The sequence below is a fragment of the Citrus sinensis genome, chromosome 1, assembly GCF_022201045.2.
Source record: "Citrus sinensis cultivar Valencia sweet orange chromosome 1, DVS_A1.0, whole genome shotgun sequence".
Classification (NCBI taxonomy): Eukaryota; Viridiplantae; Streptophyta; class Magnoliopsida; order Sapindales; family Rutaceae; genus Citrus; species Citrus sinensis.
Genome location: NC_068556.1, coordinates 7,123,152 through 7,145,281, shown reverse-complemented (window position 1 = coordinate 7,145,281; position 22,130 = coordinate 7,123,152). Strand labels below are relative to the sequence as shown.

The 22,130-nt window shown below is 35.5% G+C and overlaps 3 protein-coding genes across 5 annotated transcripts; 2 read left to right on the top strand and 1 right to left on the bottom strand.

The window, feature by feature from the left end:
• Nucleotides 1-286: 286 nt before the first annotated feature.
• On the top strand, nt 287-6,587 carry LOC102629174 (polyprotein of EF-Ts, chloroplastic-like). The gene is made up of 4 exons (XM_006475604.4): nt 287-475; nt 1,477-3,478; nt 4,212-4,914; nt 5,718-6,587. The coding sequence occupies exons 2-4, from the start codon at nt 1,546-1,548 to the stop codon at nt 6,352-6,354; spliced, it is 3,273 nt and encodes a 1,090-aa protein (XP_006475667.2). The 5' UTR covers nt 287-475; nt 1,477-1,545; the 3' UTR covers nt 6,355-6,587.
• A 63-nt stretch (nt 6,588-6,650) lies between these two features.
• Nucleotides 6,651-9,759, bottom strand: LOC102629466 (uncharacterized). Of its 2 annotated transcripts, none has more exons than XM_006475605.3 (9): nt 9,561-9,759; nt 9,392-9,448; nt 9,014-9,111; nt 8,641-8,710; nt 8,371-8,419; nt 7,814-7,911; nt 7,684-7,731; nt 7,296-7,355; nt 6,651-7,217 (listed from the first exon to the last, which is right to left on the bottom strand). In XM_006475605.3, the coding sequence occupies exons 1-9, from the start codon at nt 9,618-9,620 to the stop codon at nt 7,107-7,109; spliced, it is 651 nt and encodes a 216-aa protein (XP_006475668.1). In that variant the 5' UTR covers nt 9,621-9,759; the 3' UTR covers nt 6,651-7,106. The 2 variants fall into 2 exon arrangements, with proteins under 2 accessions (XP_006475668.1, XP_006475669.1); XM_006475606.3 differs by having other exon boundaries at nt 7,814-7,899.
• Nucleotides 9,760-9,837: 78 nt separating this feature from the next.
• On the top strand, nt 9,838-14,620 carry LOC102629940 (DNA-directed RNA polymerases II and IV subunit 5A). Of its 2 annotated transcripts, XM_025097613.2 has the most exons (7): nt 9,838-9,986; nt 10,092-10,152; nt 10,253-10,453; nt 11,237-11,416; nt 13,025-13,138; nt 14,200-14,343; nt 14,458-14,620. In XM_025097613.2, exons 3-6 carry the CDS (start codon nt 10,253-10,255, stop codon nt 14,323-14,325), a joined length of 621 nt encoding a protein of 206 aa, XP_024953381.1. In that variant the 5' UTR covers nt 9,838-9,986; nt 10,092-10,152; the 3' UTR covers nt 14,326-14,343; nt 14,458-14,620. The 2 variants fall into 2 exon arrangements, with proteins under 2 accessions (XP_024953381.1, XP_006475671.1); XM_006475608.4 differs by having other exon boundaries at nt 9,842-9,986; nt 14,200-14,620.
• The last annotated feature ends 7,510 nt before the right edge of the window (nt 14,621-22,130 follow it).

The following is a 22,130-nucleotide window of genomic DNA, read 5'->3' as shown; positions in this document are numbered from 1 at the left end:
CTTTGTCTTATGATAAGCATACAAATGTCTAGACTCGTAAAAGACATCGAATTGTAATACATCAGTGAATTAGAACAAATTAGCTGTGGCCATTTTAGTTCATATGATTGGATTTCCAAAATAACAAGACCGCTAGATGAACTCTATTAGATGAACCTTGAAGCTGATAAGCAAAATTGGGCTCTTAGCACATAATCAACGGGCCTTAAACTCACCACTCGACTGGACCACTTGTCTGCTTTATCTTCTCTTCTCTGTCCTTTATCTCGAACGTGGGGTCCCCAGAATTAAACTTCGAAAGGAGCATCATCGTAATTTTAATCCAAAGAACGGGAGCAAATACAGTGTGGTTCATAACTTCATATAGATAAGGATTTGAGGCCTTACCTTTCATTTCCCTCTTTTTGTTCAATCCACTCTTTTATCGTCAACAAGAAGCTCCACAGTTAACAGCACTTTTGCTTTTCGACTATAGGTACTCTTTCTTATTATTATTCACTTGAGTATCAGCTAATGATGAGTACTTGTTTCTCAAGTTTCTTTATGTTTCTCTTAACTTACCAATACACTCGATAGTGTTTATTTATCTGGGTTTTTGTTTTCCCTTGGTTTTGGAAATTTTGAACTTTCAAATTGTTTGCTCAAATATTTAAGCTTTATTACTAGCCATTGAATTGGAATTCAAATGGCAGTTGTGGTTTGTTTCAGTTAAAGATATGAATTGGGTTTATTTATTTGTCTTTGGTGTGCCGTTATTTGCAATGTGGCTTAAAGAAAGTAGTTCTGTATATTATTTCTTCTGCATGGTATGTCCATCGATTACAGTTGGATGGTTTAATTGAATGTTCGTTTGGTAAAATATTGCAGTGTCAAGCTCAAGAGTTTAGGGAAAACTGGATTTTGGTCCTGATGATGTTAATGTAAATAATGAAAATTTTGTTCATTTTTCTTGTCGAAATCCTCTAATGGCTCTCAGGTATTTGAATTTGTATTTGGAGTAAGACATGAGAAATTCTGAAAAAGGATATTTGTGCTTGTGCATTTCCAACCTGGGAATAGACATATCATTAGTGGTTATCATACAACTAATGTCAGTAATTTAAAGTGGCCGGAGGATAAAAAAAATACAAAAATTGAAAAATTCATCTCAAGTCCAAATATCTGATTGAGGCTTTTTGACTGTTATTCGACCGGACCAATATCTTTTAGATGATAATGCTATATCCCAACAGTCTTATATCTTAGTGAGCCAATGACATATATAATTGAGCTTGAAGGTGACTTGTGGAAAAGACTTAATCATAGTGCTCTAGCCCAATGCTCAGGCCTGTGATTGCAAATCTTACTTGTTGAACCATATGACACTCATTTTGCTGTAAAAAGTTGTTATGCTTGTTGAATTTCTTGGACTTGATTCTTGATATATCATGCATAGGGTAGATTCATGATCTAGTGCATGTTCTGTACTTTTTGCAGGTGAAGATAGGGATGAAGTACTTGTTTTAGCCACAAGACTAGACCATTAATCTGGCAGTTGAATTGAAGATGACGCCTGTAATCCCATGTTCTATAAGCAGTATTTCATCCATTCCTGTGACTGCTTTTACTATAAAAAAGAACAATTGTTTAACAAGATACAATTCAACAAGGAAATCTACAAAGCAAACGATATCCTCACAGAGATTTCTTTTACCTCTTCCATCTTCTGTCAGATTCTTTTCACAATTCCAAAGCGGGTCTGCTTTACAGCATAAATCTGCTCTCCACATAATATCAGCCACAGGGATCAATGTAGCCGTGGAGGAATCAGATTCACCTACTGCAGATGATGATTCTGCTGGAGCCTCAGACATTCCGTCTGATGTTGAAACAAGTGAAAGTTCCTCTATAAAATCAGAGGCCAGTCCCACTCTAGCTGAGTCCAGACGATCAAGAACAGCTAGGAAAAGTGAGATGCCACCTGTAAAGAATGAAGACTTAATTCCTGGTGCAACGTTTACTGGTAAGGTAAGATCGATCCAGCCATTTGGTGCTTTCATTGATTTCGGAGCTTTCACAGATGGCCTGGTACATGTTTCAAGACTGAGTGATAACTTTGTTAAAGATGTTGGAAGCATTGTGTCTGTTGGACAAGAGGTTAAGGTTAGATTAATTGAAGCAAATGCTGAGACAGGACGTATTTCTCTTACCATGCGTGAAAGTGATGATATTAGCAAGCTGCAACAACAGAAGGATGCTACTGCCGGTGGTGACAAGGTAAGGACTGCCAGACGGAGCACTTCGAAGCCTGGTCAAAAAAGGGATGAGATGAAAACCACAAAGTTTGTCAAGGGACAGGATCTAGAGGGCACAGTGAAAAATTTGACCCGTTCTGGTGCTTTCATATCTCTTCCTGAGGGGGAGGAAGGATTCCTTCCTACATCAGAGGAATCTGATGATGGGTTTGCAAACATGATGGGAGGCTCATCATTACAGGTAGGCCAGGAAGTCAGTGTCCGTGTACTGCGTATCTCAAGGGGACAAGTAACCTTGACAATGAAGAAAGAGGACGATGTGGGGTCGAACCTGCAGCTCACCCAAGGGGTTATCCATGCTGCAACAAACCCCTTTGTGCTGGCCTTTCGGAGCAACAAGGATATTTCTTCATTTTTGGATGAGAGGGATAAGTCAGCAACAGCTGCTAAAAAATCAGAGAAACCAACCCCTATTGAGATAGGGGGAGAGGTGAGCCAAATGGAAGCTGGATCAAGTATCCCCAAGGTGCAGGACCAACCAACCAGCAGCGACGATGGTATGGCCAGTGTTCCTTCTGCAGTGGGTGAAACAGTTGAAGATCATGAAGCTCCGTCGAAAGAGAAGGGTGAGCTAGCTGACATTGCAAACAGAAATGACGACCCCCAAAATGTAATGTCAGGCTCGTCAGAAACTTTGGATGGTGCACTCCAAACCATCGAGAAAGAAACAGAGGAGACTACTTTGAATCAGACAATTGAGGAGACTCCTTCTACTGACGTATCTGGAGAACTAGCCGAACAAGCCCTGTCCACTGATGGTCCAAAAGCTGGAGAATTTACAGAGAGTCAAACTGAAGATACGATAGCAAAAGATGAAGTGCAGATACTAACACCTGCTACAGAAGAGAAAGAAACTAAGGATACTACTGAAGCTTTGGCACCTGAGGGGAGTGTATCTACTGAGAAGCAGATAATTGGGGAGGCTGCTTCAACCAACTTATCTGGAGAGATAGCTGAACAAGTCTCAGTTTCCGACAGTCCAAAAGATGAAGAAGTTGTACAAAATCAAACTGATGATGTCATAGCAAAAGATGAAGAGCAAATCCAAACACCTACTACAGAGAGTGAAATTCCTTCAGCTGGATCACTCAAAGAGAAAGAATCTGGACCTATCCCTGACAAAAATGGCAGTATCACCAGCTCAGGGGAAGAACCAGATGTTTCCTCTTCCCAGAAAACTAAAGGTTTCAAGCTAGGCTTCCTTTTCTTTCAAAGTTTTTCTTTTAATAGTTGTTTTTATAATTTCTGTCTCAGAAATTTATATTTTAGTGTCCAAAATGTCAACCTGAAACCTTAAACGTAATTCTTCTAAAGCGAAGAGATGATATGGTATTTAACTAGATTGTGCAAAATAAGATAATGAGCTGAAAGTTGTTTAGTTAAGATATTCAGTTAGGAAACAGTGACAGGTGCCATTCACATGTGGCCATAACTGTCCAAGTAATCAGTTTTCATGACCTCTGGTATAGCATAGAACACATCATTGTAGTGTTTGCAGTTCAATGGTGTCTTCTGATGATATCTTGGCGTAAATTTAAAGTAGGGATTTTGGACAATCTATTGTAATATTTTGTAATTGGAGGGTGTTTCAGGTGGTTTATGCATGATCATAATGTATCATGGTTAATCATTTAATGCCCAATCATGTTGGTGATGCAAGTCTTATTGAAACCTGTTTCCTATAGGTACTATCCTGATTATTGGAAACTTCTACTAACACTGCCTTTAGGCCTTAGTGAAATGAGGAATCACATTACAATTAAAAATATACGAGTTAAGTTAAGTAATGCTTTCAGCTTGTTGTTCTAACTGTAAATTTTGCCAATGTTTTGTGTGTGTATAATTCACATAGCAGTTGCAGTGGTACTAGAGCGTACTGACTTCCACTATCTACTTGTTTTTGGTTGACGACTGCAGCAACTGTATCACCAGCTCTAGTAAAGCAGCTTCGTGAAGAAACAGGAGCAGGAATGATGGATTGCAAGAAAGCACTTGCAGAGACTGGAGGGGACATTGTTAAAGCTCAGGAATTTCTTAGAAAGAAAGGGCTAGCAAGTGCTGAAAAGAAAGCCAGCCGTGCCACAGCTGAAGGAAGAATAGGTTCTTATATTCATGATAGCAGGATTGGTGTCATGGTAGAGGTGAATTGTGAGACAGATTTCGTCTCTCGAGGTGACATTTTTAAGGAGCTGGTTGATGACTTAGCCATGCAGGTGGCTGCATGTCCCCAAGTGAAGTACCTTGTTACAGAAGATGTTCCTGAAGAGATTGTGAACAAGGAAAAAGAAATTGAAATGCAGAAGGAAGATCTCTTGTCGAAACCAGAGCAGATCAGGTCAAAGATTGTTGAAGGGCGGATCAGAAAGAGGCTTGAGGAGTTGGCATTGCTTGAACAACCATACATTAAGAATGATAAGATGGTGGTAAAGGACTGGGTGAAGCAAACCATTGCAACCATTGGAGAAAACATAAAAGTCAAAAGGTTTGTGCGGTACAATCTTGGAGAGGGCTTGGAGAAGAAAAGCCAGGATTTTGCTGCTGAGGTTGCTGCTCAGACTGCTGCAAAACCAATCGCAAAAGAACAGCCTGCTCCAGCTGAAACAAAGGAAACTGTAGAGAAGTAAGTTGCATTCCGCGAACTTGTATAGTATTACGAGATATAATTGTTTTTCATTATCTTACGTGTTTCATAACTAACCATAATGTGATTTCAAAAACAATCATCACCATGTGAAAGATTGGCATTAATTTGGAGCAGGATGAGCTCATTATGTAAAGAAAAACAATCGACCTTCCCGTCAAATAGCCTGGCCGAAACTAGGGCAAATAAAAATTGAAATTTTCTTTTCCAGTTTCTCTCTGTTGGTTCTGTCCCAACTTGTTCGAACCCATAGATAATACAAAATTTGTTGAGGCTGAATGTAGACTGCATTTGCAATAGCCAAAAATCCTACAAACACTCATGCAAACATTTGTGTTTCATAATTAGCTATCTTCATATACATTCACACTATTATTTTTGTTATCTAACATCCCCCAATATTGATTTCTCTTTGAATTTATGCTTGTCAGGGCCTTAGCATGAGTAAGTGCATAATATTTTGGATAACTACATGTGTTTTTTTTTCTTTTGCCCCCCAATTTGGGGAGCACTTATATTTTTTCATATCTTCAACTTTTTCTTTTTATTGCCAACAGTGATTTGGGTCAATGGCATATCGTGAAAGGCAGAAGGCCTAGGTCCATACCAAGGTGTAGTAGGAGATTAGTCTCTCTGCTGTTGGTCTGTCTGAGTCACCATATTATAGAAACTTTGTTTTATTAGCTGGAACATTTTGTGCATGTGCATTTGGGAAATATAAATGCGGCCTGCAGATGTTTTTTATGTTGCAAGTGATACATATGCTTAATTTCCTGTTGCAGACCACCAGCAGTTGCAGTCTCTGCTGCACTTGTTAAACAACTAAGGGAGGAAACAGGAGCAGGAATGATGGACTGCAAGAAAGCTCTCTCTGAAACTGGAGGGGATCTTGAGAAGGCACAGGAGTACCTCAGGAAAAAGGGTCTCTCTAGTGCTGACAAGAAATCAGGCCGGCTTGCAGCGGAGGGTAGAATTGGTTCATATATTCATGATTCTCGCATCGGAGTACTAATTGAAGTCAATTGTGAGACAGACTTTGTGGGTAGAAGTGAAAAATTCAAGGAGTTGGTTGATGATCTAGCAATGCAAGCTGTGGCTTGCCCGCAAGTGCAATTCGTATCCATTGAAGACATTCCGGAGGACATCATAAATAAAGAAAAGGAGATTGAGATGCAGAGGGAGGACCTTATTTCGAAACCTGAGAACATTAGGGAGAGAATCGTTGAAGGGAGGATCACAAAGAGGCTTGGTGAGCTTGCTCTTTCAGAACAGCCATTTATCAAGGATGATAGTGTTTTGGTGAAGGACTTGGTCAAGCAAACTGTTGCTGCAATTGGGGAAAATATTAAAGTTCGAAGGTTTGTTCGATTTACTCTTGGAGAGACAAACGAAGAGACACAAACTGAAACTGAAGCATGAGATGGAGGGACATTGCATTGGGGAAGCTTTGTAAGTACATTTGTGATGAAGTTCCCAAGCATGGAAGAATTTTGAATGAGAAAATAATCTGATTCTTTTTGTTGTGATTAAAGCAAGTTAGTTTCTAATTTCTCATATAATGCGGTCCTTGTTGATTTTTTTAGATAGAAAGAGGATAATATAAAATCTATTCTCCGCACAGAATGGAAATGTGAAAATACAATTTTTCTGGAGGCGTTTTTGGATTATTATATTTCAGTTTCTAAAAGGCTTTGCCTAATGCCTGTAAGATAGAATTAAAAAGGCTACATCAGCAAATCGACTATTAAAGTTTAGCTCATAATGAAGCATTCGTGAGCCCATGCGTCCAAACATGAAAGATCTCCCCCCTTGTTCAAGAGGAATGCTCTAGTACATTCAAACGAAAATGATCTAACAAGACCTAGATCCTCAAGGGCATACAGATTTGTATCATATACACATTTCCAAGACTACAAATTGATGAATATTTCTTTCACAAAGTTCCTTTCCATAAATGATAAAAGAAAAATGCCTGTGAATTCTCGTCAATTGCATCAGGCATACAAGTGCTTCAGTCTTTCGCAAAGTTCCTTTCCATAAATGATAAAAGAAAAATGCCTGTGAATTCTCGTCAATTGCATCAGGCATACAAGTGCTTCAGTCTTTCACATGTATATTCATTATGACACCCTGTGCATACTCCTGATACAAGCATACTCCCGACACAAGTGTTAAATACCCCTTCCCAGATTTCTTTTGGGCACAAATCGCCAAAGATCCACAGCAATATCCACCTCCTTTTTCTTATGAAATTTGTATAGTTGTGGAACATCATATCGAAGCTGTTAAGGAAAAAAAATGATAAATAATTAGCAAGTAAAAATTAAAGTATGACTGAACTAGCAACATAGTTTTCCCACCTCACACAACACCTCAGCACTACTAGCATTGAAGTCTCGGAGTGCTGCCTTTTTCACATGCTGAGGCACCAAGAAGAATGATCACATCATTGTTAGTCAAAATAAAAATCCTTCATTAAAGATGCTGCACTGTCACAAGAGGTATATACTGGTCGGTATTTGGCTTTGAACTCGTGCGTCTAAGTTTATTATGTCTTATGTGACAAGTCCACATTCTAATAGCTACATTATAAAGAAAAAGACTACATCCCCCATAGAGGTCTATGGAAGGAATAAACTGCTTGTGGTGCAGATGCTATTTTGTTAATGGCAGATCAGAGCTAGACATTCAGGAGTAACACTAACAAGTAATTGTTTAACAGCAAGTATTTCAAACCGAACGACTTACTTCTCTTGTAGACGTCTTATGCAAGGAATAGACTGCTTGAGAAGCAACCTATTGCAACAATCAATCCATAAGGACATTTATATTTGGTCAATAAGACAAAACATTTATAACATCAAAATTTAGTTCCTACCTTCAAAGCCATAGAGAGAAAATCCATGTCAACCCCCTTTTTCCGTGTTCCAAATGGAGGATTCATTACGACAGTGTCAACATGTCCTACAGAACAGACTATGACCATGAGGCAAGCATATATATATATATATATATATATATATATATATATGAACAAATAAATAAAAGAAAGAACCATCAACAATGAAGTAAATGGAAAATATTACATGTTTAACCTGGAAAGTTACTTTTTTTCCATCAGATTCATGAACACATCTTAGTACTGACCCAGACCTAATATGTAAACTAGTTGTGCAGTACATCACATAATTCTTAATCTCCAAAGATAAATGACAAGGAAGCCTCATTGTTTTCATAATATTAAATACCAGAGTATCTGAAAAATTATATCAATGAACATAAAAGTGTAATGTAGGTGATTACCAAGTTTCCTAACTGGTAACCACCTCAGTTAGCCACTGTTTTCAGATAAAAGAGCTGACTATGACCAAAGATTCTAATTCAAGGACAAACATTTATGCATGCAAGGAGGTGGGTAAGTCTAGATATATTTACCTCTCCATTCTAGGTTCCTGATGTCACACTGAACAAAATCTATGTCCAACTGCAGGTTCAATTAAGAAGAAACAATCCATCAATTGTTCAAGAGAAGCAGCACCTGTGCTAATTATTGAATCTATAATTATAGAAACCAGCAATTTATCCCAAAAGGAGAGAGGGGAAATCCTAAAACTTAGCAACTCCAGAGATCCTATTTTTTCTCGTTACCATACCAGGTCAACAGATGCCATGAACATACTTATTTATCAAAATCACGAAAGATACCTCAAGATCCGCAGCATTTTCTGATGCTAACTCAAGAGAATCAGAATCAATATCAATAGCAATAACCTGACTGTTTAAAAGGAAAGAACAATCAGAAACGGAGAGGAAAAAGTATTTGCACTAAATCTGTAATAAAAACTCAATAAGATTGATATTCTATTCAACAGAAACTCTGTGTACAATAAGACTTAGTGCAGTCGAAGAACCTATGATAAGCGTAAAGAAAAGAATGGCAAGATTAATGAGCATACAGCTTGTAGTTGAGAAAAAAGGCTTAACTTAATTGAGTTACTACTTCATCTTTTATAAAAATAAAAAATTTGAAAACTAAAACCTGTGCATAAAAGAAGAGATAGATTAAAACATGACTCACTCTGCACCCAAGAGAGTAGCTGCAGCCCCTAATGTACCACACCCGCAGCCAAAATCTGCCACTACCTTATTGCTCACATCACCAAATGAATTTTCCGCCTGCTCATAACCCACAAAACATTTCATTATCTAATCACAGATGCCCATATCCAGTATTGGAGCATAAAAATCATTATTACAACGATCATGACTGGTTGCATTTCACTCAAAAACTAAGACTTACAAAATATCTAACTTTTACAGTTAAATAAATCCATGGAGTAGCAAGTCAGTATTAGAAACAGATTACTAACACAACTAACTAATAATTATGCACTGACCCAGATAAGCAAATGATGAATAGAAAATAACATAAGTCAAAAGTTTTGAAGAGGGATACAGTGTAAAGCATACGAGAGGCTATGTGGGGTCCAGTTGGATACTGCTCCAGTTCCACCTGCAACCACGCAAAATAATCGTCAGCCAAGCGAATGATTCAAATTCAAATTCAAATTCAAATTCAATTTTTGTTTTGTTCAATTGCAAACACTGTAAATAGCGAGAGAAACCTTCGGATTGGAGAACTGCTCGAGGTCACCCAACACACTTTCTAGTTGCTTCAGCTTCATCTTCTAGTTCCGTGCTGGAGAGAAGAAGATTCAGGTTTATAATAAGCAAAATGCTCGATGGATATTAAAATTCTTGGCCTTGGGCCTTGACCTCGCCTTGGGGGCTTTCGTGCAAAATTAGAAATTTCGCAGCCCCTTTTTCTTGTAATTCTAATCCTAGGCAAACTTTAATTCCGTATGACGAAAATACCCCGCTGTTAAAAAAAAAAAACACACAGAAGTATCATTCAATAATGAAAACAAAGAGCCCTAGTTGCAGTTGAACAACTTGAATCCAATCACACCACTCCACGGTCTCGTGTAGCCGTTTGTTGCCGCTGCCAACGACCCGCTGCTGTCGCCGCCGCTGACCGTTTTCTTGAAACGGTACCGTAATACACATCTCTCGTACTCGTTTGCTCATAAAGTTATCGCCTTTAGGTTTTTTAAGGCTGAAGCTGATTAGCTTTTATGCTCCTACTTCTCTTTTAGTACAAGTGGGTATTAGTTTTACTCAACAGCTTCGTGTCATCGGAAATTTAAAGGATAAAACGTAAGTATTTGATTATTTATTTACTTTTGTTAACTGGGGAATGCCAATGTTTTAAGAGTTTTTATTTTTAATTAATATAAAATTTATTTTCGGTGTAAAGATGACTTTATCCGATGAAGAAATCAAAAGGCTATTCAGAATCCGGAGGACGGTCATGCAGATGCTCAGAGATAGGGGTTATTTTGTTGGAGACTTTGAAATCAATATGAGCAAAGAACAGTTCATTGCTAAATTTGGTGAGAACATGAAAAGGGAGGACCTTGTTATCAATAAAGCATTACGAAATGATAGCTCAGATCAGGTATCCCTTTGGTCTCCATTCATAACATCGCTGGAGTTGTGTTGCTCTTCTGTCGTTTGTTTCAAGTTTCCCAATGTAGTAGCAGTTTATTTTTGGTTTGCATTTGAGGAAAAACTAATTTCTCCCCCTCTCTCTCTCTATATATATTATCAATATGTTTTTATGGAGTATATGCAATGCAAATGATATATTAAAGTGAATATGTGTAATTTGAATGTTAATTTTCTTGTCCAACATCATCAAGTTATCAGACTGAATTCTACAGGCTAGTGCTTGATATCTATGGGTTGCCAACCTCTGGTTAAGCTTGAACTTGGCTTGTCTGTGAGCAAGTTATACTGAATGGAGTGTTCTGTCGAGTCTAATTTGAACTGTTTAGGTCACTAGACTCTCTATCGTGCATGTTAGAAGAAATAAATAATGCCCTAGGAGAGTGTAAATAGAAAAACTTTTGACTAAACTAGAATGTCTCAAATATATTTGGGTCATCAAAGAACAATAGTTCTATTTTTGGCTTTGGAAAAACTGTAATTTTTATGGTTACAATTTGCTTTAATTGATTTGCTTTGATGCAAAGTGCTTGGTCATCTTTACTTTGGGGAGATATTTGATGAATATTAAATTATGCATGCAGAATCTTATTTCAGCTGAATATGCATTTCCCTTTTCATTAGTGTAAAATTTTACATAATATATTTGGATCTAAACATTTGTGATTGCATTGGGTGTTAATACATTTACCCATATGTTTTCCTTTATGCTTATTGTTGTTTTGTATGCAAGATCTATGTTTTCTTCCCTGATGAACAAAAAGTTGGGGTTAAGACAATGAAGACTTATACTAATCGTATGAAATCGGAAAATGTTTTCCGAGCAATATTGGTGGTTCAACAAAATTTGACTCCCTTTGCTCGAACATGCATACAAGAGATATCTGCAAAATTCCACTTGGAGGTATTCCAGGTAAATGTATTTTCTTTGATGATATATACGTGCAAACTGTTTAATTGTTGAATTCTAGCTAATCAGTAAATTTCATCCTACGTCTTGAGATCATATGTTGTTTGGGAAGCTATATTCCTGTTGAATGCAATGTTTTGTAGGGTTATTAATGTACTTACAGTGCATTCATTCGACTTGATGGATAAAGCTATTTGCATAGAATTTATTTATTTTGAAGACTTTGATTTATGCCATGGATGACAAGAAGTATCAAGTTGGGGGGATTTTTTAATACTTGTGATCCATCCTTTGAACCGCTTAAGCATCCTAAAGAATTATACTAGTGCTTGCTGGTTCTAGAATCCTGCATTAACAGAATGCTAGTGAATGAAATGGCATTTGATCTCTTTTTATTTTTGTGTCTCAAGGTAGGGTTGGCAACTAGATAGGACGGGCTGGGATTTGGCAATCCTGATCCTGTCCCAATTATTGAAACATGACTAAAATATCTCCTGAATCCTATCCTGTTCTCATAGTCAGGACTGAAAAATTGTCCCAGTCATATACTACTATTTATCTCGATCCCATCCCGTTTAGTCAAATACACTCAAATCGATAAATTCAAAATTCCCAATGCAAACATGTTCAGTTATCCACCTCAAAGGCACAAACCACCACTTCAATTCCAAAATTTGAATTGAATTCACACGCTGTAATTACAATTTTAAACATGATAGAGACAAGAGAGTTGTGGCCTTGTGGCTTCTTGTGTGTACGCTACAGCTTCTTGTGGGTACAATACAGCTTCTTGTTGGTGGGTTGGGTGGTGGTGGCTTGCAGATAATGGTCATTGGTGGTGAGGGCGTAAGTTGAGGCTGTTATGCATACGTCCAATGTTTTGATTATGATTGTTAGTGCACTAGTTGGTGGTCTTTGTTGGTGAGGGCATGAGGGTGTTGTGCGTAGAGCGGCAGTGTGGTTGTGAGTGTGGCAGTGGAGTACCATATAGTGAGGATAAGGTAGTTAGGCAGACTGGTAGATTGTGATTGGGGTAGATCGTGATTCGTGAGGATAAGGTTTTAGATTTAGATTTTTTAATTTTTGTAATTAGCTTAATTCAATTAAAACTGGAAAAAATGAAAATGTTTAATCATTTTTGGGCTTGGGCTGGGGCTTGGGCCACTGTGCTGTTTTTAGTTAAATGATTTTTTTTTTTAATTTTGTTTATTGAAAGTTAAAATCAAAACTGGATAGTCGGGACATCTGGATCCTAAGAGGATTATACAAGCTGTCCCGACCCATCCCGAATCATTAATCGGGATGAAATTTCATCTCTAATTATTAATCAGGATAAAATTTCGTCCCCGATCCTGACAGTCTTAAAATATCAGTATCAGATCCCATCCTGAATGGTACAGGAACCTGAATGGGGAATATTGCCAACCCTATATCAAGGGCTTCTTTACAAATAGATTTTCCAGATTTCTTTTTCCTTGGTCATGATATGAAATAACAGAAAAAAAAGATTTTTTTTTTCTTGGTCATGATATGAAATAACAGTGATGCATTATTTTTCTGTGTATAAAAGACGGCATTAATGTTTTACTATTTCTTCTCTTCATTATTCAGGAGGCAGAGCTTTTGGTCAACATCAAAGAACACGTTCTGGTTCCTGAGCATCAAGTGCTTACAAATGAAGAGAAGAAGACTTTGCTGAAGCGGTATACAGTGAAGGAAACGCAGGTCAGTGACAAATTTTAATGCTGTTTTCTTGTTCAATCTGTACGTGGCTTGCGTTGGTGTATTGTTTTAAGTATTGTCAAAAATACAAAAATAAAAATGGGAGAAAAATATCCCACACATAGATTTGTCTGCATGAATTGAAGTTAAAAACATATCATGACTTTAGGATGCTGTCAACACTTGAAACTGTCTTTTGGACAGGTAGTGTTTTTCGTTGGTAAAAGTGTTGTGTACTCCAGTAAAGGCCATAAGTTTTCTGCCATCTGCTCTACATTTATTAATTGTGTCAAGAGTATCGGACACTAACCCGGTTCCGGGTCTCACCTGGTTAACATAACCTACTAATTTTATTTTTTTAATTATCTGTTTAACATAGCTTTAAATATATTTTCTAGAAAAGTTGTACTACGAATTACTTAACTCTCATCAAATATATATATATATATATATAACAGTTATTTTGTCGAGCCATATCTGTCAAAATTCGTCCAACAAAAGAAATTGTTTTGAATTATTAAATTCAGTTATTTAAACGAAATAACTCCTCCTTTACGAGGACTCCTGACAAAGACGTCAACGTTCTAATTTCGAATTTTCATTTCATGATTATTTTATATATATATATATATATATGGGTATAACCTAATGATTTTAAAATATGGCAAATGTTACATAGTTCTTTTGAATAATATGATTAATCAGATAGTTAATTGTGTCATAAATGGGTTCACATGCTGGAAACACTGAACGTGGTTATCTAATGGGCATGCTAAATCTGTTATTCTGTTTTGGTTCATGTTGGGTTAATGGGTTGCGTCAAATATTGCCACCTGGATTTATATTGTGAGCTGCCTCCACAATTATGGAATACATTAATGCATCACTTAGATCCCTTCCAAAGAAACAGTTTACTTTTTCCTTAAAATGCGCACAAATGAACCAGGCTTGTCCTCATTACTAGGTTGGGGCGTCATTTTTGTATATGTATTTGTGTGAGCTCAATTTGCTTTGTTGTTTCTACCATTTATCATTGACATATTCTTGGAATGGTCGGAGTTCAGTTGCCACGTATTCAAGTGACTGATCCAATTGCAAGATATTATGGGCTGAAGCGTGGACAGGTTGTGAAGATTATCCGGCCAAGTGAGACTGCTGGTCGTTATGTCACCTATCGATATGTTGTATAAGTATACTCATAAACAATGGTAGTTTTACTTTTTATCATTCTGTACTTATCTGGAATTGGAATTATGTTTTATCCTTCTGAAGTTGATGTAGTTACTACTTAGATTTATCACCCATTGTTGTTTTACAATTAGGACCTTGAAGGCAACAGTCCATACTCAAATTGGTTTGGAAGCAGTACCGGGTTTTTCTCGTTATTGTGCCAAGTGCTATTTCATTCGGTACCACTTTATATAATACATGCTTGTAGCCTGCAATTCTAATACTCTTACCAAAAACAAATTTCGTTTTTTGAGATATTTTTCTTATGATTTTTTTTTTTAATTGTTACAATCTACAAATAGTTTACAACTAGAGATTTATGGTGTGTTTACTTTATGAAATGAGAATGAGCTGGAATGGAAATGAGGAATGAAAATGAGATTACAATGTTTACTTGGCAAAAATAAATGGAAATGGAAATGTGTTGGAATACTATTAATGTGTTTTCTTGACAAAAAAAATGGGAATGAGGAATGAAAATGAGAATTAATTTACCAAAATACTCATAGTATTAAATAATGTAATTTTCATTAACTATATACATGTATAAATATTATTATAAAAATGATATTAATTTAAATAATAATAATAATAATAATAATAATGATAATATTAATAAAAATAATAACAATAATTAATAAAAAAAAATTTAATAATAATAATAATAATATTTAAAATAATAAAATTAATTGTGATTTGAACGAGGGTAATTTTAAAAATATAAAAAAATTAGAGGGATACAAAAGTCAGTTCAGTGAATAGGAATCCCCATTCCCAAACTCTTATACGAATGAGATTTTCATTTCTTATTTTTAAATCATGTGAGACTCACACATTTTATTTTCATTCCTAAATTACATTTTGCCGAATAAACATGAGTTTCATTTACATTCCGTAAATTCTCAAGTAAACACACCATTAATGGAAAGTTAGGTAAATATATTTTTTAAGGAGATAAAGAACCTTGAGCGAGGTTTGATCTGGTGCCCTCAACATTATTGATCACACCAGTCTGCCTGTCGCTTGGGATTGCACAATGTTGGTGCCTTTGCATAGGCATAATAAAGTTTAAGAAAGTTGATAGATGCCTTTGGGAGTACAAATCAAAAAAATAAAGATAAAAAATAAAATTGTCAATTCCCTAACCTATTAAATTATAATATTTTAGATTTTAATAGTTGAATCCTAACTTGGACAAAGAATTTTATAATTTGTAAAATTAATATTTTACTATCTAATAAATAAATATCGCATCAATTAAAACTCAATTGTTAGAACTTATAATTCGTAACATTGCTCATCAAATTTTATCAACAAAAGGGTAATTTTGGATATATTTCCTCAAGTTTGCTCTTGCTACACTAGGAGAAAACGTACCTGGATGTGTGTAAGTGGTAGGGAGCTGTTTGGTTTGTCAGGAAAAGTACAAAATACCCTTTATTCCACAATACAAGAACTAATCATACTTCTTGCAATGCAGAGTTGGCAAATCGTCGCTTATATTTTGGCACAAAATGCATAAGATTAATGAAAAGACCATTATACCCTCATAATAATTTAATTTGACATTAGAAAATCATATAATGAGACAAAATTTATTTGAGTGGTGAAAATACTAATATGCCCCTTAAAAATGTATTTACAGTGTCTGAATCACTTTAATAAGGCAAACTTTTAATGATTTAAATATAAAAAAGTAAGGCTGGTATTATTACTGTTGGTTTCCAATGATAATATCAGCCCTCCAGTTAGAGATGGAAGAAAAGCCTGCCCGAACTGAATTCGGACTGGACCCGACGCATGCGGTCCGGGTTTTACCCCGACCGGATGAATGGAAAAAGCGGATCCGGACATTAATTTTCAGTGCCTGACTGTTTCTGGGCACGGGTCCGGTCACAGCACCAAGAACTCGAAACCCGGACCTGCGCCTGCTTTTTTATTAAGTAAAATATATATATATATATATATATATATATATATAAACAAAAATGCATTTTGCTTTACCAAATTTCCCCCAAACCCAACCAGCCAACCCTAAATCGCGACAAGTCTCAGAATTGGCATCTCCCTCCGTCTCTCCACCAACAGCCACCACCCATCTTCACCGATGCAGTGTTGACCGCGCGACCTCTTCCCCACTTACAGAAAAATGCGCATGCTTTTACCGAGAGAAGAAAGCTTTTATTTTTTGTACGACCTCTGGTCCTCCCATCAAGCTTACCTGAGGCAGCGAGACTGAAAGTCTCTGTTATCAACCATGAAGACACCGGAAAGAGTAATTGCTCACATCGTAAGCGCCATGAACTAATTTTCCTAAATCAATAAGTGTTCTAAAAGGGCTTGAAAAATCAAAATGATGCCCAACATTAGAGCCAGGATTAAGGAACTTTTCACTACAAAGAAGTGGATAGCTACGTGGATGAAGTTATGGGCCGTGCATAAATTCACACTTCACTCTCTCTTGATTTGTACTCAAAAGTCGCAACCAGCCTTCAATTATATGGACTCATGGATTCAATATTTAGGCTTACAATTAGACCTTCACAAAGCAATTGGAGCACTCCAAGCTCCAAAAAATGTCTTTTCTCTGTGACATCCACATGTGGGCTAGAAGAAGGTTATGCATAGATTGTCTATGTGCGTGTGCTTTCTAAATGCATACAAAATGTATAAGAACTGAGATTCCTATGTTTTTTTTTTCTTTTTTTAATTTTAATAATTATGTTAGATGTTTGCCTGTAGTTAAGATGTTTTGGTTTTGGACTGTTATGGTTTGTTAGAACTTAGAAGCAAACAATTGTTTTGGCTGCATTTGTTTTTCCAGTGCTTTCACCTTTGAAAATCCGGGTAGAGAAAATCTGGAAAAAAACCCGTGCCCGGATAGTGCCGGGCATGTGCCCGGCCCATATAGAAAAATTCTGGGCACGGTGCGGGTCCGGGTAGCTATATGTGACATCTGGGTTGGTCCCGGGCAGCCCCAAACCCGGACCCGACCCGGACTTTTGCCATCTCTACCTCCAGTGCTATATTTGAGGGCGAATATCACTCCATTTTTTGCACTTCACCTCAGCACTACCTAATACTTATTATGGATTCAGCTAGAGCTGGCAAAATTTGACATAACCCGATTATCCGACACGAACACGACACAAATAAATGGATATGGGTCGTTGAATTTAATACGATTATTAAATGGGTTGGGTCCGAGTTGACACGATTTTTTTTCATGTCAGGTTAGGGTTAAAGTTCTTGACCCATTTACCCGATCAATGAACCGATTATATTTTCTATTTTAAAATAATTTGTAGGTCCTTATTATCAAAACTCAAATATTAGAGATAATTCTCTCTTTTATTTTTATTTTTTACAAGGATGAATATAAACACAATATTTTATTTATAAATTTTATATACATTTAGAGCTTCAATAATGTATATGTGTAAAATATTATTAGACATGTATATATATACATAATTAAAACTTCAATAGTGTAATGTGCAATATTTTGGTAAATTTGTACATTTTATAATATTTATAAATTATGTATGTACGACAATGCGTAAATGTTTGATGTAAATTTTGTTTAATATATAGGTATTAAACGGGTTATTCGGTAACCCGATTATTTTTTCGTATCGGATTTGAGTCTCAATATTTTGACACGATTATTAAATGAGTCGGGTTTGAGTTGACCTAAATTTGACACGACCCGATGACCCGTTATGCCAGTTTAGATTCAGCAAGCTCACAATAAATAATAGAATCAAGCAGCCATGGATGAAGAGGATAAAGGGAAGAGATTAATGGCAACCTCATTCGATTTACAAATAAGATATGCAGGTGCAACAAAAGAGCTAGTGTGAAGATTCCATAATCATATGACAACCCAAACAGGCTATACTATTGTTGTATGGACAATAGACGTGGTTGTGTCTACTTCAAGTTCTGGACACCATCCTTAAATGATTTCAACAGAGGAGAAATGTTTGAAGTTGTAGGAACATGTCATGCAAATTATGAGCTGCTATTGACAATGCAAAAGGATTTGACAAATTTGAAATTATTAATGCAAAAAACACATAAAACAAAAGGGAAATGTAGTGGTATGAAGACAATAGTGTTCCTAAACACGTTATTTTTCATATGTGCTATTGTAGTTCTAATAATGGGTGTAGTTTTAACTGCACAGTAGACATTATATGACTGTCTAAATATGAATACGAATGCAAACAAGCCTTAATCAATTGCTTACTACCCCATTCAAGTTCATTGTCCATTATGATTGGTTGAACATGAATATGAATGTAAAATAAGTTTTAATAATGTGTATAACTTTTGTATGACTGCAAAGAACTATCCCATTCAAGTTCATTGTCCAGATTGACTGAATATAAATATGAATATGAATGCAAAGAATTGTCTCATTCAAGTTCATATGACTGGTTGAATATGAACAACTAATTAAAGTTGATTCACAAATATTTGATGACGTTTTACAAATGCTTCTGTGCTTTAAAAAGTCATACACAAAAGTTATATAGCTGAAGTTCTTTACATAAGGTCGTACACGAACATGAATGCAAATCACTATAAAAAGTCATACAATAAAGTCAACAAAATCATAAGAAAGCATGATCAAAGAGTTTAAAACCAAATCACTACGAAATAAGTTTTAATCAGTTGCTCGCTATCTTATTCAAGTTTATTCAACTCCAAGCTAACTTAAGTCCATCTTAACGTCATCAGATAATAAAACAACAAGCAACCACAATAAATTTAAATCAAATCATAATATATAATATCAAACCACAAAGCATGGCCACATGGATAATTGGCATTCTAGTAAAAATTCAGTTTGAACATTCATTCTTTGGCTACAACGCGCCCAGCCTTTACAAGTGACAAAAGCACACTATATAAATACATATAGTAAGGCAACTATCTATTATAATTTTTTTTTCTCTAATTAAGCTAAGAAAGCCATATATGACCTATTTTGGGCATTAGTATGAAAGTCTTTGTCTTTCAACAAAATATAAATCAAAAGAACTCAAATCTATATGTTAGGTGAGCAAAAGATGATACACTATTTGTTGATGCTCCAGACACTTCAAATGTGATACATCATTTGAACCTCGCAAAAAAAAAAAAAAAAGTATGGGGTTAGATTATGTGCTTTGTCTTCTTATATACTTTCAGCTCCATGTTCTTAAATCTGCTAAATGCTTTAACTTTAGTAATCAAACTTCATTCCTGAGCTACAAGCATATTATGTATTTAGTATCAAATCACAAAATTAAAAATACTGAATGACTATAAATATTTCAGAATTGATATTACAATTTTAATGGGCATATAACTACGTTTGGTTCAATAGATTGCCTAAATCCTGTGAACTAGTCTTAGTAATGGGTGCTTGGAAAATGAAAATTAGTAATTAGTCTAGTGATAAGGTGTAAGTTTATATCTTGATTAAGAATAATTTTAGTAAATTTGTTTTACCTTGCCCTTGGCTTTTTTCTTCTCATGATCACAAGTTGCCTTCAGGCAAGTTCTGTTATTATGTCCCCACTGGTAGGGGTGGGCAAAATCGGGTTTGGGTTGGGTTCGGGTCAACCCGATCGGGTTTCGGGTTGGCTAAAAATCAATCCAAATGAAACTGAATTATTGACCCGACCCGATCTGACTCGAATTACATTCAATTCGAATCGGGTCAGGTCAACAATTCGAGGTTTTATTCGAGTAGGATTGGGTTCGGATTTAAAACAGGTCGAATTAAGTTCGGGTCATTCGGGTCTAATCGGATCAGTTCGAGTCAGTTGAAATAGGGTCAATTCAGGTCAAATTCGGTTAATGCAATTTTGAGCTGTCTTTTTTCCTATTTTTGTAGTTTTTAGGGTGCTTTTAAGATATTTTTCTTAATTGTAGTCCTTTTTACTAATTTTCAACGAAAAAAAAAGAAAAGAGAATACTATGAAATCAAATTAATAAAGTTAAAATGCTAGAATATGATTATTTGTCTATTGCCTTGGAGGGTAGGATTAGGATTATTATTTGCTCAACCAACAAAGTCCAAACTTAATCAAAGTTGGCTATTAGTCTCCATTCAAAGCACAATTTCCAAATGGCAAATACTAGTCTTTGAAAGTTTGAAACACAAACTCACAAAGTCACAAAATTTAAATATAATTAAATTATTCGGAAACACAAATCACAAAGTTCAAACGTAAAAACTAAATAAGCTTCATTGGTTCCTCCACCGCTCCATGCAAGCACTTTGACAAATTACAAGTTCTAAATTCAAATTCTTGTACTCCAAGTTCAAGCGTCGATTGCCTAGAGAATGATTGAAGAAATGTACAATAACTATTTTCTTTAAGCCACATTGCTAATGAATAAACTCAATTCATATAAAAAATTGAGCAAATAAACCAAATTCATATCTTTGCACATCAAACACAAACACAAATAAATAAATCCAATTCATATCTTTAATTGAGCTAAAGATGTGTTACAATCTTTCTAATTTCTATTATATCATTATAAATTTATAATTACAAATAAATATAATATGTTTAACAAATTTTTCAACACACACACACACACTTGATTTTATATATATATATAAATTAAGTCAATCATGCTTATTTTATGGCATTCATCACCAAATCAAGTTAATAATAATACTAGACAATAATACTATTCTATCAACTTCAACTTATCTAACTAAAACAATTACAAATTTATAATTTTACAAACTACAATTAGACTTAAAAATTTAAAACTATAATGACTATAATTATAGTTTAAATTACAACCTAATAGTATATTATCAAATTATGAATAATAATATATATTAAAATTTACCTTTCAAACATCCATAACACTTATGTCGGTGCTCACCGCTTCCACTGTCGAAGCTTGCGATCTTATAAACTTCATAAAATCCAAAAAAAAATTAATAAGTAATTTAAGTACATGACTACATGTAGATGTTATACATAAAGTTATAATGCATTTTAAATATATTATGTATATAATGTACGATAAAAATTTAAAAACATTACCTTCTTATGCTCTTTAATGTCTTCTTGGAGGTTGTAGACGGGATTGGCAAAAAGTTTAGATTGCAGCTAATTTTCAATAAATATCAATGCCTCAACCATAGTTAGCGTTAAAGAACTCTTATACGCATTAATAATACAATGCCTGGTGCTAAAGGCAAACTCATATGCCACTGTGGAAACAGGAACAATGAGGACATCCCTTGCAATTTTCTCTAGAATTGGATACTTTGATCCATTCACCTTCCACCAAAGCAAAACATTAAGTTTAAGATTGCTGGGATCTTCAACTGGGTCCTTCAAGTACCTTTCCACCTCAGATGCTACTCTTCTGTTCTCATTCTGAACAGAAACCTTCTTGACATATTCAAATAAAGGGCAAGTAATTTGAAAAGTGTCATCACCTTCACCATCAGCAACATCCACCAAACTAGCCTCAGTTGTAAAACGTTGAGAATAACTTGTACTACCATAGCTGTCACTAAGACCACTCTCACCAGTGGCGGCGCCACTTGAGAGCTAAGCCCCTGCTAGACTTTTGAAAAAAATTAAATTCTGTTTATTTTTCAATGGATTTACAATAAAGCCCCTAATAAATTTTTGAAATAACTAAAAGACCAATATCTTAATACAGCATTTAGAAATTAAAAAAAAAACTCAAACTTAAATCCCTAACCACCGTCATTATTTTGCCTAGAAAA

What these genes read in the sequence shown, in the direction of transcription:
- LOC102629174 (XM_006475604.4), top strand. Translation starts at nt 1,546, where the DNA reads ATGACGCCTGTAATCCCATGTTCTATAAGCAGTATTTCATCCATTCCT. An exon ending in CTCTTCCCAGAAAACTAAAG is followed by an intron (nt 3,479 to 4,211) that starts GTTTCAAGCTAG and finishes TGACGACTGCAG; the next exon opens with CAACTGTATCACCAGCTCTA. An exon ending in ACAAAGGAAACTGTAGAGAA is followed by an intron (nt 4,915 to 5,717) that starts GTAAGTTGCATT and finishes TTCCTGTTGCAG; the next exon opens with ACCACCAGCAGTTGCAGTCT.
- LOC102629466 (XM_006475605.3), bottom strand. Translation starts at nt 9,620, where the DNA reads ATGAAGCTGAAGCAACTAGAAAGTGTGTTGGGTGACCTCGAGCAGTTC. An exon ending in CAGGAACCTAGAATGGAGAG is followed by an intron (nt 7,912 to 8,370) that starts GTAAATATATCT and finishes TCATGGTCATAG; the next exon opens with TCTGTTCTGTAGGACATGTT. An exon ending in TTCTCTCTATGGCTTTGAAG is followed by an intron (nt 7,732 to 7,813) that starts GTAGGAACTAAA and finishes TTGTTGCAATAG; the next exon opens with GTTGCTTCTCAAGCAGTCTA.
- LOC102629940 (XM_025097613.2), top strand. Translation starts at nt 10,253, where the DNA reads ATGACTTTATCCGATGAAGAAATCAAAAGGCTATTCAGAATCCGGAGG. An exon ending in GAAATGATAGCTCAGATCAG is followed by an intron (nt 10,454 to 11,236) that starts GTATCCCTTTGG and finishes TTTGTATGCAAG; the next exon opens with ATCTATGTTTTCTTCCCTGA. An exon ending in ATACAGTGAAGGAAACGCAG is followed by an intron (nt 13,139 to 14,199) that starts GTCAGTGACAAA and finishes GTCGGAGTTCAG; the next exon opens with TTGCCACGTATTCAAGTGAC.